The sequence below is a fragment of the Centroberyx affinis genome, unplaced genomic scaffold (genome assembly GCF_046629955.1).
Source record: "Centroberyx affinis isolate AG114_WGS23_722 - 3 ecotype Tasmania unplaced genomic scaffold, CSIRO-AGI_Caff_v1 ptg000697l_1, whole genome shotgun sequence".
NCBI classification, from domain to species: domain Eukaryota; kingdom Metazoa; phylum Chordata; class Actinopteri; order Beryciformes; family Berycidae; genus Centroberyx; species Centroberyx affinis.
This window is the reverse complement of record NW_027279316.1, coordinates 210,001-226,450: the sequence shown is the minus strand read 5'-3', so window position 1 is coordinate 226,450 and position 16,450 is coordinate 210,001. Positions and strand designations below refer to the sequence as shown.

The 16,450-nt window shown below is 40.6% G+C and overlaps 3 protein-coding genes across 4 annotated transcripts in view; 2 read left to right on the top strand and 1 right to left on the bottom strand.

Moving 5' to 3' along the window:
• The window catches only part of LOC139644056 (voltage-gated potassium channel KCNC1-like), a 51,768-nt gene extending 45,919 nt beyond the window's left edge, over window positions 1–5,849 (top strand). For both annotated transcript variants that reach the window (XM_071519430.1, XM_071519429.1), the window contains one exon: window positions 567–5,849. In XM_071519430.1, the coding sequence (XP_071375531.1) occupies window positions 567–580 (14 nt within the window). In that variant the 3' untranslated portion in view covers window positions 581–5,849. The remainder of the gene's footprint in view (window positions 1–566) is intronic.
• Window positions 5,850–9,044: 3,195 nt separating this feature from the next.
• Window positions 9,045–12,529, top strand: LOC139644057 (potassium voltage-gated channel subfamily A member 7-like). Its single transcript, XM_071519431.1, has 2 exons — window positions 9,045–9,728; window positions 11,624–12,529. The coding sequence occupies exons 1-2, from the start codon at window positions 9,045–9,047 to the stop codon at window positions 12,527–12,529; spliced, it is 1,590 nt and encodes a 529-aa protein (XP_071375532.1).
• Window positions 12,530–15,703: 3,174 nt separating this feature from the next.
• The window catches only part of fgf21 (fibroblast growth factor 21), a 1,471-nt gene continuing 724 nt past the window's right edge, over window positions 15,704–16,450 (bottom strand). The window contains exons 3-4 of the mRNA XM_071519450.1: window positions 16,327–16,430; window positions 15,704–15,994 (exon numbers count right to left, since the gene is read on the bottom strand). Coding sequence (XP_071375551.1) covers window positions 15,704–15,994; window positions 16,327–16,430 — 395 coding nt within the window. The remainder of the gene's footprint in view (window positions 15,995–16,326; window positions 16,431–16,450) is intronic.

Here is a 16,450-nt window from a genome sequence, read left to right as displayed (position 1 = left end):
GTTTTGATTGTTGGGAGCGTGGAGAGCATGGTGCCGGTCAGGTGGCTGGCGGCTTGTTTCATTCAGTTTATTGTTTGACTTTCTTAAAGTGTCAGACACCAATTTTACTGTTGCCATTTATGTTTTTTGTCATTTTAGGATATTTTATGTGCCTGCTTTCCTGTCTGTATGTTGGGGGTAGACTGTTACTGTAGTTGTACTAGAGTTGTCATTGCAGTTCAAATTTGTGCATTTCATTCTCACATGCACAGTTAACCAGCAGTGTACAGGTAATGGTAATCCCTGATTATTTCCCTATTGTCCATAATGTTAGTTACATTGAAATGAAATGAAAGAATGAAACCATTTCATGGACATTCATGTAATTGGCTAATTCCAATTATGAAAAAAGTAAAATTGTCAAATGACAGTAGAGATTGGTTTATATTGGTTATACACTGCTATAAATCAATCTAAACAAAATGCTAGCTGTTAATATTAAGTTTAGATGTACTCAATTTGACAAAACATAAGTAGAAATGCTCTGTGAACTGAGTATTAATGGTTTTCTGTTCTTGTCTTCACAGTGTTAAGTTTCTAGCATTCGCCTTCTCTCTAAAGAAGAGTCAGTTACCGGTAATCACAAATTTGCGGCGGGAGCCACATAAGCGACAGGTGTGACACGGATGGACAGTTTAAAGGAGATCTTTGGCGTGACAAGAGAGAGACCAGAGGTTAATCATGAAAAAAACAAAACATGTGGTCTGCTCCTCACGTTGTTACCAAAGCAGCCTCTCGGAACTCCGACCACACTTTTGACAACCGTCTGACTGACCACATTTTTTTTTCGGCAAACTGACTGAGCATTGCACTGACACACTTTGGGAGAGAAAAGGACTCCTGATAACACATTCCAGATGACATCACTTTGACAACAACATATTTGCCGTCTTGTATGATGACCAACTACAGTACCATCTACAGTGCTGAACAACTGAGCAACTTAACAAGTTTCCGAATAACCACTCGTCTTCACAAAGGACTGAATGAACAATGTAGCATCTCTGCTAACATACTGTAGCATTTGTTGGCTGGGAAATAACTTGACTTAATCCATCAACAGTTTGAAGAGAGAGGAATTTATGCATTCAAGGGATCTTTTAGATGTCATTTTCCTCTTGGGTTCCTTCCTTATAAAAATAAACAATATAGACTACATGAGAGACAAAGGATCGGTCTTTCTCATTAAAACACTCAACATTCCAAAAACTGTTGGATTCTGTAGAAAATAGTGAAAAATAAGTCAAGTGATATATGAAATATAAAATAAGACCCATACAATAGTTCCTCATTCAAGTTTATAACTTGTAGAGCAGTCATGCTTGCCGGTAAATCTTTGTCTTCCATTCACTTCCATCAGATTCAAAAGCACTGCCCTCCCCACACATACTGAGATAATCAAAAACCGCAGCACTAATTGTGAAGATGAATGAATGAAGCACATGTAGCATCAACTCAAACAGGTCTCGTATGGCATTTCTATTTAGATTCACATGAAACATTCACTAAAGGAACTTGGTGGGAAAAGACTTGTTCTCTTTATCTCTCATGTACTGACATGTACGTTCCCCAGAATCCACGTGGGATACCAAAGGTCCTGTGGCATGCACTTGCTGGATGACCTTCTGTAATGTATTGTAGATTAGGACGAATATTCCAGTTAGGGTGAAGTCTGAACTCGCCCCGATTCCTGCCATTGCCTCTGTTTGATACAAAGTAGAAAATATCATTCCTCTAAAAGAACTCCAGAGTGAGTCCTTTAACTGCCACTAACAAAGCCCCCTCCCCTTATGCACATGTAAAAAACACAACTGTATTTCCCATGTCTGACTGACATACTGCTCACATCAATCATGAGCAGTGCACAGACTGATTGAAGGAGACAAAGCTCAAAGTCCTAGAGACCGTTGTCACTCTTTCGTCAGTAACAAGAGGGGGGGCCTAGCTAAATTACAAAGGATGCCTCTACCACAAGGACACTTTTTATGTCACATGAAAGTGTCCATTAGCTGGCGATTCAGTGCTATGATTTTGAAAGGGACCAATCAGACAAACGTTCCCCCTAACACAAAGGCCTACACTGCCAATCAGGCACAAGTATCCCCAGATGCATACTGCCCCATCTCTCTCTTGTCCCCCGTGCTGCCAACGACTGCTTCAAGGGCAAGTCGACATCAAGATGAGGATGGCCCACCAGGGGAGCCCCTGAGCAAAGGGGAAACTCAGAAGAAATGGACCAAGTGGAGTGAAAGCAAGTGAGGAAGTGTACAAAGAGAACAAATCTATATTTTGATAAACAAATCAACTATTCCATGGCTTCAGAGGAGGTTCGTTAGCAGAAAGGGGGCCAGAATGTAAGAAAAAAAAAAAAATCAGATGCAAATGTGAATAGCAAATTTGGCATCATGAAATGGAGTCAAAGTCTTGGGGAAAGATGGGAAGAGAATTTGTTTGTCATGAGGGGTGGGCAAAGGTGAGAGTCGTTTTCCCCACAAGCACTGGAAAAGTGTTTTCTGAAAGACAATGAGCGATGACAGACTCTTGCCTGTAAAGAAAGACATGGGGTTGACAAAGGATGGACGCTGAGATAAACAAATGAAAAAAAGATAATGCATTTTTGTAACTTTGTTTACCAGCATGACTACTCTGCATGACTGTCTTTTCTGCAAGCCCTTAGTTGAAGACAAGGGTGCTAGAGATACAAAAAATATATATAAAATGAATTTAAAAAAATGTTATATGCAATTAATGTTTTAAAAAAAGATTATAATGAAAGAGAAGAGCTATATTTTGTTTTGAAAAGTAAAAAAAATGTGAATATTGAAACATGTATGTTTGCAAAGTACACCCTGAACTATGTTTTGTTTGATGAAATCTCTCTGCTACTACTGCCCCACATTCCTCATTCCAATGTTTTGGACCGCTGCCATTGTTTTCATTTGTAATGCATCGAGCAGTATATTTTGAACACCACACCATTCAATCAAAAGCGATCATTCAAGACTTCACCAAACTATAGCATTTGTGCAAGGGATATTACCCTTTGTTATCACTCGCAAACTCCATGTTTTCCTCCCTTGAATCATTTGCACAACTATCGTAGCAGCAGCAGCAGTTCTAAAACAACAGCTCTCCATACTGCAAGTTTGACTGGTTGATTAATATACAAAGTTTGCTTTTTTCCTTTGGCAATAATATACAAGAGTTGTCATATGATTGTAGCAGGGCAAACGGAGATCCTCGTGGATGTCTTCGATGCCTCATTGTTTAGAGATTTGTAAGGGTCTTGGATGTCCCATGGCAGGATTTTACTGGGATAGGCAGTCCTCTTCCACTAGTCCTCAGGAGAAAGATGGGAGCAAGAGTTGACGTTATCCAATAAAGACCAATGACTGGTTACGAGCGATACTGTATTGGCCAATAGTCAAGAGAGATTTCAGGTTTGCATGGAACCAACTGCCATTCCAAAGTTTGTGTGTGTTCTAAAGGACTCAGGTGTGTTGATGGTGTGTGTGGATGTAGGTGGTTTGCTATTTTCTTTCTTACATAATAAATTCTAGTATATAGATAACGATAATGTGAACACCTCACAGTGATGTGTAAAAAACGCATGCATTATGACTTGATTGTCAATCTCTCGAGGGGGAACACAGTCTCGACATATCCCCTTAACCTCCTTTCGTTGTTTGTCATGAATCCAGTCCTGATAACTATGAACACTGTGCCGTGTCGTAGAGCAGCAACGTCTTCCTTCGAGAGGCAACTGAACACTACTCACACTCGCAGTGTCAGCATGAGTGTGTAGAGGTAGCTCGTCTTCGTTATTAGGTGGTCAGGTCTTTGCATCCGTCATTACCCATGGAGTTACCATCGTCCAGCTGGCCAGTTGGCAGCTCACCACAGCACACAACACAGTCATGCAAGCACCCATCAAAAAGACCCAGAGCTTCCAAACTGATGTCAGTGAAGTACTTCAAATGTTGAGCGAAAGAGAGGGTGAGAGATACCAGTGGCCACCGAGGGGAGGTTGATGTAGAAATATGTGTTGCGCAAAAACGTCTCATTGTTGTAGGTCAAAGGTGGGCTCTCCAAGCACCTCATCCTTGGTTGGTAGTCCAGGTGAGGGTTTAGGCCCTGGCTGGTCCAGGGCTCAGCTCAGGCAGCTGAAGAATGGGCCTCTGTCCATCCCTAGTACATTACAATTGGAGGCTCACCAGCGGATGAGACTCAAGCGTGACGTAGACTAGAGAGGCTATTCAAGGATTCTGTTGGGTCTACACTGGTTTTACAGGGTCTAGAACTTTTGTCTACTTACAAAAATGGTCTGTGGGATTTTTTTTGTTCTCTTTTCCCTTTAAAACTCTGATTTCAGTTCCCATTTTAGAAGGCATTAAGCAACTATGGCTTTTGGGTGGGGTCGCAAAGTGAGACGCTTATGAATATTTCAGAGGTAAACTTCCAGCAATGGTGTGCACACTTGCAAAAACTCTGTGCTTCACCCAGCAGTTCACGTTTGGTATGACAAAGTACTGTCATTTTGTTTTCTTTCCCCATTGTTGATGTTTGAGTTTGCCATTGCTTCATTCTCTACATTGTGACTGCCCTGCCCACTCCAGGCTGAAAAAGATGTCTTTCCTTTTCTATTGCGTAATACTGCCATTTGATTTAGTCATGTTGAACAGAATGAGTTACAATGTCAGAGTGCTAAGTCTGTTTTATCTTTTAAAGAAGCTGTTTGCAAGCCGTTATGAAAATGTTATCAACATGGGCTACATAACACTCGCATAACCAAAAGAACAAAAATGCTTTACATGGTAAGCAGGTGCCACTGTTAACCATAAGGCTAGTATGTGTAGTTACAATGCACATAACCTCTCCAGGTGTTCAGAAGGTGTTATGTGGCCCTTGTGTTCCATGGTATCCCCCATCTTATCCCGTTCCTTTTCTTTATGTGCCTGTTGTTTATAACCAAAACATTCATTGATTTCTGTTTATGGTTTTGTTTGAATTGAGGATATGCAATCTGCACCACTAATGCCACTGATCGACACTTACTGTATCCTCCCAGATGATTGCAACCACATGTATAGTGGCTTTATGACTTGCTATAGACTGACTTAGCAAACACATTAACCGCACAAAATTTGTACATTTATGGAATTGATGAGAATAGAGTTGTTTTAAAAGAAATGTTATTATCACAGTGGATAGATTTTTTTAAATATCTTATTTTAATTTTAAAAAATGTGATATTATGTTTTTGACACATCTCAGATTTTAACCCTTAATTGATTAACACTCCAAGTCATACCAAAACACATACATCTAATATTATAGACGAACATCATGCATTCTCGTAAGCATTCCAAAGATGAAAGATGTATGTTCATTTTACATGCCATCACACTATATAAAACAGACTTAGGTACTAGTCCATTGTACTGCGGTCATAGGAGGAGAGTAAACGGGGAGAAGAGGTGGTCACTGGAGTATCTGGTTGTGACTTATGCCGGATTTTATTTTTGAAATGTTGGAACACAAAGAACAACTCATCAAGAACTGTATAAAGTATATTTCAATGGAATGTTCATGATCTATCTTTTTATATTTTGAAGAAAAAAAATAGAAACATATCAATAAAGTGTCATAATTGAACATATTTCGACTATTGAGACTTAAAATGTATGAATGTCAATGCGATCTAATGTGAACCAATCTCCATAGCAGCTTGAATGAATAACTGATTAACAGTCATGAGATGCTTTTTCAAAGACATTAAAATTGCTTAAAATCATTGAAATGAACTTCAAATAAATGAAAAAGTGATATCAATGGTGTGCCAGTTTGTGTCAGATTTCTGACTGATAAACTGTGTTCCTGTGCATATTGGATGAATTAGTCTGATACTGTACCATGCAGTATTGAGCGTCATAGTCATCACTATTCATTGGCCTGTCATGAACAAGATTACTCAATACAATGAATATGTATTGATTGATATCATTTGATTTAATTTGAAAACAGCAATGTAATTCTTCAATACCTTTTTGAAGAAATTGACAGGTGACAGATGTATTTTTATTGACATTTCAAAGGTGTCAGTATCTGTCAAGTTCCCTTCCTCTTTGCCAGCGAGTGACATTGTGCCATCTTGTGCTTCTAAAATTAAGATTTATAATGGCAATCTATAATTTTGAGCTCAACTGTAACTGTGACACGACATCTGAGAATGATGAGGTAACACTTAAGCGCTCTCCCCTGCAGTGCTCAGTATCAAATAGCTGTATCTGACCTATAGTGTAAGGTCTAATGTCTTTGACACCAGACACCAACAAGTCAATCCAGAAGGAGCTGTAATATTTTGTTACCTTATCGAGTACATGAGGACAAATTGTTACCGTTTTTGGACAGTCCCAATACAGTCATTAAGGTCAAGGGACAAAAAAAGGGGGCAAAACAAAGGGAAAGTACACAGAGTGGACAAAATAACAGAAACATGAAAAAATACTTTAATTTTGAAGTAACTGAATCACAATTATAATGGCAGCAACTTAGGTGAGTCATATTAACTTGAATGCCAATTAGCAGTATGTGTCAGGTTCATAGGAGGTCTGACAATGACCACTTTTCTATGAGAGTTTTCAAAGCAGCATGAGGCAACTAACAGAATTCAAAAGAGGCCACATAGTTGGTGCTCAAATTGCAGGTGCATAAAAACTGCAGAATTATTTTATGTGGCAAGGGGAAAAGGTGAAACCATATACAAACTAAATTGGCAAAGAGGAACAGTGGGCGCAAGGCGAAGCCCATTGACAAAGATGAACAGACACTTAACAGGATACTTGTTAAATGCCACAAAACATATGGCACACTTTGGAGCTAAGACTGTTCCCTCATGACGTTCCCATATTCAAAGCTTATAATACCCCAATATACACACTGCTAAACAAGTTCAAGAGTGGTTTCATGAACACTGGGACGCAGTCCAGCGCCTTCCATGGCCCCCAATGACAAAATCTGGCTATCAATGAATCTTTATGGCAAGTTCTGCGGTATATTTCCACTTCTTTTATCGGACCATTTTATTGGAAATAGTCCAATATCCCACTACACACAGTTGAGAACAGCAAACTACAGAGCGTTGAAGGTGTTGCTAAGGCAAAGAGTGGCCCTACTCCATATTAAATTCTTTATATTCATATATGTATGGGTGTTTCCATTATTTTGTCCACCTGGTGTATATATTTCTAAGCTTATTTTTTCATTAGCACCATGACACAAAGGGTCATCTGATTCATATTAAGTAGGCTAATTCATTGCATCATTGATGACATGATATGTTTTGCAATGTGTTATGCGGTAGCCCAGTGAGCAGTGTGTTTTTCTGCATGTGAAGGCAGCCATGAGGAAATGTCGGCAGAGGCCTTTCTCAGATTTTTCTCCTTTGTCAATACACCACTTCCCTCTGGTGGTAATACGCAGTCTTGGCAATAGCGTCTGCATTGGTGGATTCACATGGATAAAGAGTGCAAGCAAATAATCAATCTGAATGTTTGCATGATTCAGTCTTGGCATTAGTTTATCAGTCATTTGTTAGTTTGTTTTCATTACAAAAATAATTTTACTGTACATGTGTACATGTACTGTACAAGATCACTACATCCTCTATATATTAGATATGAGAATGATTTTTTATTAAATCCTCTTCGGTAACACAATTCCACGCTGTCAAAGGATTGTGTTTTCTTTGATTTTTAGAAAACGTGGGAAATTTGAGAAAATTTTAAGAAAATGGCTTTTGCAAAATATTAATCTAACCAACCTAACCAAATTCCATATCAGTGGAATTCCCCTTTAATTCATGATGAACCCAACCAATTTCAATGTGATCTTTTGCAATCAAACAGTTAATGCTGGGGACACAATTATTTTTATTACTCTAAACAGCCACTTTATTATTCTAAACAGTTGTCTCAAATGCAGGAACAATGAGCTATTAACACACACACATTAACACAGATAATAACACAAACAGATTTGACTTAATGAAGGACAGTGTGGGACCTCTTTAAGCCCTGCAGAGCGCCATGCTTGTTAGAGAGGGTAACACCAGGCAGCGCCAGGCAGAGGGGGGGTGACATTTGATAGGGAGGGTGAAGGTTGTCTTAGCCCATAGCAAAAAAACGGTGGGAAAGGACAGGGAGGGGTTGGAGGGGTCTAGCAGAGATTGAATTTCAACAGGACAGCATTCCCGAAAAATTTCAAGACGGACAACGTGAGACAGCAAGGGACGAGACACGATCGTGGATGTCCCCAGAGAAAACAAGTGGGAGCACAGTTAGCGTACAACCTGGTGTGAGAGGTGAGCTGGAGCGGTAGGGGATCTGTGGAGTGTCCATCATATCTAGACAGCCAAACAAAGACTTTGTGTGTAGGACAGACGGACATGATGACAGAGAGAAAGACAGACAACCTGATGAGCCACAGGAGACAAACAATGTGACTTTTCATCCTGCCATTAGTCTCTGTCATTGGCTGCTTTACACTTAGTGAGTGACTCTTTTCATCTTGCTAATTATGCACTAACAGTACCTGTTATGTCTAATATTTTGGGGTGCATTACATTGACTAGTCATTTTCACAGTTCACCTTTGTTCTTGAAAAATAAAATAAGTTAAAGTAACATTTCTGTGAAATTTTAGAGGGTGTCTAAGCTTGTTTTTGAGTGAAGGTCTGTGTTTTTCTCTGTGATGGAAAGTATTTACTGAACAGCCAGACACTGCCGCAGTATCTCCCCTTCAGCCATCTGCTTCTAATGCCATCTGTAGAGTTTTTTCATCATAAAAAGGCTGTAACAACTGCTTACTTATTACTCTTGTAGTAAATCCATTCATGGAACTGTCACTCTGGTTTCAGACAGGGTTCGACCAGTTCAGGCCAGTTGTTCTACGAATTCAGAGGGCAGTGAAGTGCAGAATTCCCTGGCCTAGGATTAACAAACAGGAATGGAGAGCAGTGACAGAGGGGGAGATGCAGGAGGAGGTGGAAAGAAAGATAACGATGGGGAGAACGATAAACACCTGAAGAACCAGCTCAACACCGAGGAGAAAGGAGAGAAGGAGGTCAAAGTGAACGAGAAGGAGAAGAAGGAGAGCCGGCGTTCTGGGTCGCTGTGGAGGAGCGGATGGGCGTTGAGTGAAAGGCTGGCCATCAATGTCTCAGGGATGCGCTATGAGACTCAGCTTCGCACCTTAGCCCAATTCCCTGACTCCATGCTTGGTGACCCCCGACGGCGGTTACGATACTTTGACCCACTACGGAACGAGCTCTTCCTGGACCGCAACCGGGCCTGCTTTGATGCCATTCTCTACTTCTACCAGTCAGGCGGGAGGCTTAGGAGGCCTGCTAACGTACCGCTGGACATCTTTATGGACGAACTGACATTCTACGAGCTGGGAGAGGATATCATGAACCGCTTCAAGGAAGATGAAGGTTTCCCCAAAGAGGAGGAGAGGCCGTTGCCAGCCAACGAAATCCAGAAAAGACTGTGGATGCTGTTCGAGCACCCTGAGTCCTCGTCAGGTGCACGCATCATCGCCATCATCAGTGTGATGGTCATTGTGGTGTCCATCCTCATCTTCTGTCTGGAGACACTGCCCGACTTCAGGACCGAGAAAGAGATGCGAGAGGTAGGGAATGTGGAGAAAGTACTGTATGCTTGTGAGACAGTCTCAGAGGAATATAAAGTGAGGTGTCAAGGATGGAGCGTTGAGAAGTTTTCAGGGTTTTGAAATTTCAGGAAAGTGGAGTGGATGATATTGTGAGAGGTGACGGTAAGTATCTCCCTTTTAAGAAACTTGAGGGTAACTTCAGCAAATAGGAAGAACTGAAGATGTCATTGACAGAGTGAAATACTGCAATTTCACTTTTATTAAATTAAACTTTTTTTTAAATTTTGTACTGAATATGTTCGGGGTCAAAGGTGTAGGATGGATAACAGAGAAGATAGATGAGGGCAATGTGTCATTTTGAAAAGGGCATTTCTTTTGAACCAAACACCAATCAGTCTTTTTCCAACAGTTTGTATGATGGATCCATGTTGAATATGGAACTAATCCATTCAATGTCACTTGTTAAAATAGAGCTGTGAAGTTCTGTGACTTACTGCTGAATGAATTTGTAAGAAAGCCCAAATCAAACCTGGATGTCCCTCATGGTCTTGAATGGGATGTGTGACTACATGTGTCAAATGGAAACATGATATCAGTAACAGCAGGTGTTTAGGTAAACACACACTTGGTGAGTACTACAGTGTGTTAAGAGGAAAAAATATTGACATGGAGACAACTATTGGCCAATATGGTTGGAAGCAGACCAGAGAGAGACACAGGAAGGCTTATGGCGTGATTATTTTAGTCGGCTGTTAAATTTGATACACTTGGATTGAGGGAGGGTACAGGGTACAGGGAAATGGGTGGAGATTGGAATACAAAAAAAAGGAGAGAAAGGAAAGGAGACAGTCAGGTGTGTTAACGAAAGGTCGTACAAGTGACCGAACACATAGCAAAAGGTGAGCTGAGACCTTCCTGAGGCTTAGATCTAGAGACAGAAAAGGTCTCATTGAATAAGTGACATTCGTTGTGTCATGTTAACACATTCCTCTAGGACTGCTGCGCTAGGCCCCGCTGCCTTTGCACAAGGGAGCTGCCAGGAAACTACTGTAACCTACTCCTGTCCAAGTCAGCGGCAGTCCCAACCGCGTTGGCAATGTTGCGCGGCTGCAGTGGCCAGGGTGATGGGATAGCGATGAAGGTGGAGATGGATGGGGAGTGGTGTAGTGGGGCGATCTCATGTTTCTCTTTGGAGATCTCAAGGGGCTATATATAGTCTTAGGAGAGCCCTAGGAGCACATCAACACATAGATAGTCCGCCTTTATTAATAAACACTGTCACCGACCTGCTACTGAAAGTCATGAGGAATAAGTTACTGTAGATTTGAGTGAGCCACCTTGTAACTTTGATTTATATTACATATTGCGGCATGCTAGAGATCTCATTTTCTCATTCACACCATCCTTTTTTTTATAGTTTATGACTTGATGGAAAATGTAAGACACTTGGAACAAAACAGCCAATATACAGTGCTTGGACTTACTGACAGGGAAAAATGGAAAGACAGGTGGACTGACAGATTGGCATAACTATGATTGAAATGTGAAGCCATACATGTCAAACGGTTTTATGATGTTGGCAAAAAAATTGACTCATGAGATGGTGGATCATATGTTTCTTTTTCATAAAATTGATTACTTTATCAGAACATCACAAAGATAACATGTCAGAAATTGTTTGGAAATTAACATACAAGTAAATAGGTATAGCATAAACTAAGTTGGCATTCGATTTGGGGGCAATCAACCTGTTTTAAGGGAAAATGGACAAATTGAAATTCACTATTCTCCAGTTTGAAGAACGTGTCTATAAAATTACAGTTGATTCTTGTTACTGTAATACTTATTGGCTACATTTTACAACTACATCTTTACTTTTTCCCCTGTCCTCTGTCCTGTCTCCTCCCCTTCAGGAATACGTTTACAAGTACCACTCCTATCCAAAGAACATATCAGAAACCATGCCCCCTCCGCCCGGTGTTTTCCAGGACCCCTTCTTTATGGTGGAGACCATGTGTATCTGCTGGTTCTCCTTTGAGCTCCTCATGCGCTTCGCTTGTTGCCCCAGTAAGCCGCGCTTCTTCAAGGACGTCATGAACATCATTGATTTCAGCGCCATCCTGCCCTTCTTTGTCACGCTGGGAACAGAGTTGGCCAAGGACAATGACGCCACTCCAGCCACATCCTTGGCCATCATCAGAGTCATCAGGTTGGTGAGGGTCTTCAGGATCTTCAAGCTGTCTCGTCACTCCAAGGGCCTCCAGATCCTGGGTCAGACGCTGAGGGCCAGCATGCGCGAGCTGGGCCTGCTCATCTTCTTCCTATTCATCGGCGTCATCCTCTTCTCCAGCGCCATCTACTTTGCCGAGGCCGACCACACTGACACATCTTTCGTCAGCATCCCGCACGCCTTCTGGTGGGCGGTGGTCACCATGACCACAGTGGGCTACGGCGACATGTACCCAGAGACGGTGTGGGGCAAGATGGTGGGCTCCATGTGCGCCATCGCCGGTGTGCTTACCATCTCGCTGCCTGTGCCTGTCATCGTGTCCAACTTTAGCTACTTCTACCATCGCGAGACTGAATGCGAGGACCGGACCGAATACACCCACGTTAACACCTCACTGTGGGAGGATGAGGAGCCGGAAGGGGAGGACACAGAGGAAGGGGACGGGGATCCAGAGGGAGATTATTATGCCATCGAAGGCATCTGCAACCCTCTGAATGGGACTCTGTTGGGTGGACTGTGTGCAGGGCAGAGCAGAGAGTCCAGAGGGGGGAATATGTATCTAAGAGAACCACTAGTTACTCAGGTGTAACAGAGGGGGTGACTGTGTTATGCACCCTTATCACAAAGACATCAAAGGAAAAAAGACAAAATGAATGAAAGAGAGTGAATAAAGAGGAGTTTATAAGTCCAGAGAGTCTGGTAAAAAGTGTGAAATGAAATCATAAATATAACACTAATACACTTACTAACACACCAGACAACCCTTAATTGCCTTTTAATGTTCTTACAGTGTTCATGATTTCTACAAGGGTCGGCATTGAAAAAAACAAGAGTTGTCCCTGAAAAGCCAACTCTTGTATGATAGAGTTTCAAATAAGCAAGAAAGAGAAAAATAAATTACTGTGAGTGAGTATTACTTTCCAGGGTCATGATATGAATGAACCGATGAGCTGTAAATGATTAATCCTATTAGCTAGTGTTTGGAATGAAAACAACTTTGTGAATTTCTGTGCCTTGAAACTATAATGTCTTAGTACTGTCACTTTGTGCCTTAATGTTTAAACGGAAGCAGATTTATTGGCAATGTGGATATGTCATATCAGTCATAGAAATCAGATTAAATAGATTAAAATAACTTGTAAAGTGATCATTTCTATAGTTTTTGCTTATGTGCCAGCATTACCATTCACCTGAGATGACTGGCATAACCTTTTTAAAAGGAATGTATAGCACCATAGCATCACTTGACACATTGTTACCCACTGGAGTTAAAAGAGGAACGTTTTGATTGCTAATGCCAAAGGCCTGTATTTATCTGCTGGATTGTGAAATAATTGTTTTTAATAAAGATTCTATTTTATTAATTTTCTTAAAAGATGCAAAGTTATTTGTGTGTACCCCGTGGTGTTGAGGTGTTGAGCAGCGGGGCGATTATTTGCAGAAAAGAAATAAACTTATCCTGGCACCATTGCGCAAGGATAAGATGGTGTCAAACGTAACCTTTTATGAGCTCCTGTTTGCAGTGTAGGCTGTAAATGAAGTGCATTTTCTATTTGTTTGGCATGTTAAAAATCCCTTTGGTCATATTTTGTACAGCTGATATAGCTTGACCTTTGCATGCTGATTTACCCAGGAGATGTAGTTTGGAAAAGACATGTAATCCATCTTAAGCAAAACAAGCAATCAACTGCCAAGTCATGTAAACTTCACAGCCACAAAATTGAATCAGTCACAAATGAGCAGATAATTACTGGGATTAGTGGGAAAGTGTCATTATCATAGGAAGAGTGATCTCACAAGATCCTGCGCAAGACGCCACTGACAGGAATACTACTGGCACAACCCTTCTTAAATCAGTACGCCGTTTGGTATTGCACTGTTAATTTAGTGTATGAGGTATATGTAATACATTAAATTGGAGAACAACAATTAAACACAACTGTTAATCACAGTGTCCTGACAGATTGAGTTTGTCTTTGACTCTAGTACGGTCATGACTGACCTTTCCAGCAGCTACAGTAACCTCCAGCAGCATTGCTCTCAAGTTCACTGGAACACATAAGCCTTTCCACCACAACAGGATGATGACGCATGGACCGGTATGTGTGCTAACATTGCTAGTGTAAGTTGGCTTAATATTTTGTTTCGTTTGTTCGTTAACTGTTAGTAATTACACACTCAGTGAATGGCACATTTTGGAGAAGCATTTTGTCTGCTCTTAAAACTGAAATAAACAGTTTGTAGGAGAACAACCCTGAAACTCGATAACCTGGAACTGCTTGCCAATCAAACAGAGCCAAGAACATCATGTCATTAAATCTAGTTAGGCCAACATGTAAACTAAATGCCATAACCTGCCCTTATCAGTCTGTGTCAAAACTTACAATATTGTCCACTGACATGACAAATATACATGGAAATAAAATACATAGAATTTTCTACAATTTTTGTTTTAGCAAACATGTAGCCTATAGTCTTGGATGAAGTGAGCTATGTGAAGCTATTACGACTTTTTAAATTATGAAAACTGGGCTTGCTGAACCAATCAAGAAACAGTCAGAAGTCAAGGTGAAAAAAAAGTGTTATGTTATGCACAGCTTTTTTATGCAAGGTTTTTCAAAAGAGGAATTTCAGCTGAGAGGCCAGGCTGGTAACATTGATCTAGGTAAGCTAACTAGCTAGATAGCGATCTAGTGTAGCTACCTACTCTAATGTAGCAACAAACTACAATTGATACATTCAAGAACATTCACATAATGCAGGTTGCAGGACAGTGCCATTGGCTTAATACATTTATACAACCAAAAAACTATGTTTCAGGTTTGCCCAAACCAAAAGCTACAAAAGATAGATAATTAAAATCACCAGATGGCCAAGACAATATGTGTTCATGACTGGGCATATTGTTTTATATCTGTCAGAACAGCCACTTCTTGAGTCAAGCCCTGATAAATATCATGATTTATTTGTCCACTAGAGAGCACTCCAGCCCACACATACAAGACTCAGAAGCATGTTTCCCAACTCCTTTCTCCTATGAGAGCTGTGACAGATCAGCAGTAATGTTAGGACCAGCCAGCAGGTGTATTCTCCTTTAACTCACTGAATTGACCTATCCTGGCTTGTTTTACTGTGTGATATATCATTATCAAATTGCTTTATCATTGCCTCAGTGTTTGCATTTATACTCTTAACTGTGTTGCAGAAGTGCAGAGATGAAACTAAACAGTTTATTATATCATATTACATTTATTTGCATTCAGAAATTGTATTTTCTTTTCTGGTAGTCATACAGAAATAGTACATTCATAAGTTCCTTGGACTTTCCACTCATGTTACATCCTGAGAAAAGTGAACACTATCAGCCTCACATGCCAGAATATCAAGATCAACATGATTTGGCAACATGGGCCATGTTTTATTCATATACACACATTCTGTCAAACTACTAATAATGAGCTCCCAGAGATAGTCAATATAATTCAACTTATAAAAGACAATATGAAAAACACAACAAATAAGTTAGAATAACATTATCATCTCAGATGTTGAAGACAGAAAGGATAAAAATTCAGTATCATCATCCTGCACTGCAGAAATGGAATTTAAACTAATCAACACCATAATTTAACTGGAATCTAAAATTAAGATCAAGTAATCTATACTTTCAACCAGGACAACGAAGTGAGATTGTATGAATCTACAAATAGACTTATGGAACCTGTGCAGTGTGGAATTCATTTTCTGTGTTTCTCCTTCATCTTTACTTGTCCACTGAGAACTGAGGACTGACCACAGAGTTTAGGCCCATTCCAAGAGGATCATCTGAGTCCATGTTGAAATTTTCTTGGGTTTTTGGTAGCTGTTCAGACACACTCTCCACTGTCAAAGTATTCCTGAGGGGTAAGAATCGAGTAAATGGGAGGTCGTGCCGCTCTGGGGAATGTTTTGATGCCAGTGACACAGGAAGCCCATGGTGCGAGGAAAGGAAACGGGTGTATCCATCTGCCAGCAGCAGCTCTCTGAAGGTGCAGTCAGCCTCTGTGTAGTGGCTCTGAAAATGGCAATGCAACATGTGGGCGAATTTCTTTTTTGCTTTGTTTCTCACTATATCAGTACTTAAGTATTAAAATGGATCTCAGCCAATTGTTATGAATTTGTCCAGAATTCCATGACTAGAGAGATAACAGTGAAACTACGATAAAAAAAGTCATTCTTCTACGTTCTCTAATTGTGTTAACTTCTTGTAAACGAAACAATGATGAAGTTTAATCATTCATCAATAAGCTGGGGACCCCCTGGAACCCTTTCAAGAACCCCTGGTGGTCCCCTGGACCCCACGTTGAGAACCACTGCTTTAGGGTATTGTAGTTCTAGTTTGCTTACCTGTCCCCTCAGATGGCCTCCACTGTCCACACAGAGATAGAGAGACGATGACAGTCCCTTGATGACTATCTGACCGGGTTGAACTGATCTCAGCTCCAGCACACCTGGAAACACAGAAACATAA

Bases quoted from the DNA above. Each gene is read 5' to 3' on its own strand.
- LOC139644057 (XM_071519431.1), top strand. From the start codon at position 9,045: ATGGAGAGCAGTGACAGAGGGGGAGATGCAGGAGGAGGTGGAAAGAAA. The intron at 9,729-11,623 runs GTAGGGAATGTG...CCTCCCCTTCAG, and splicing joins CCGAGAAAGAGATGCGAGAG to GAATACGTTTACAAGTACCA.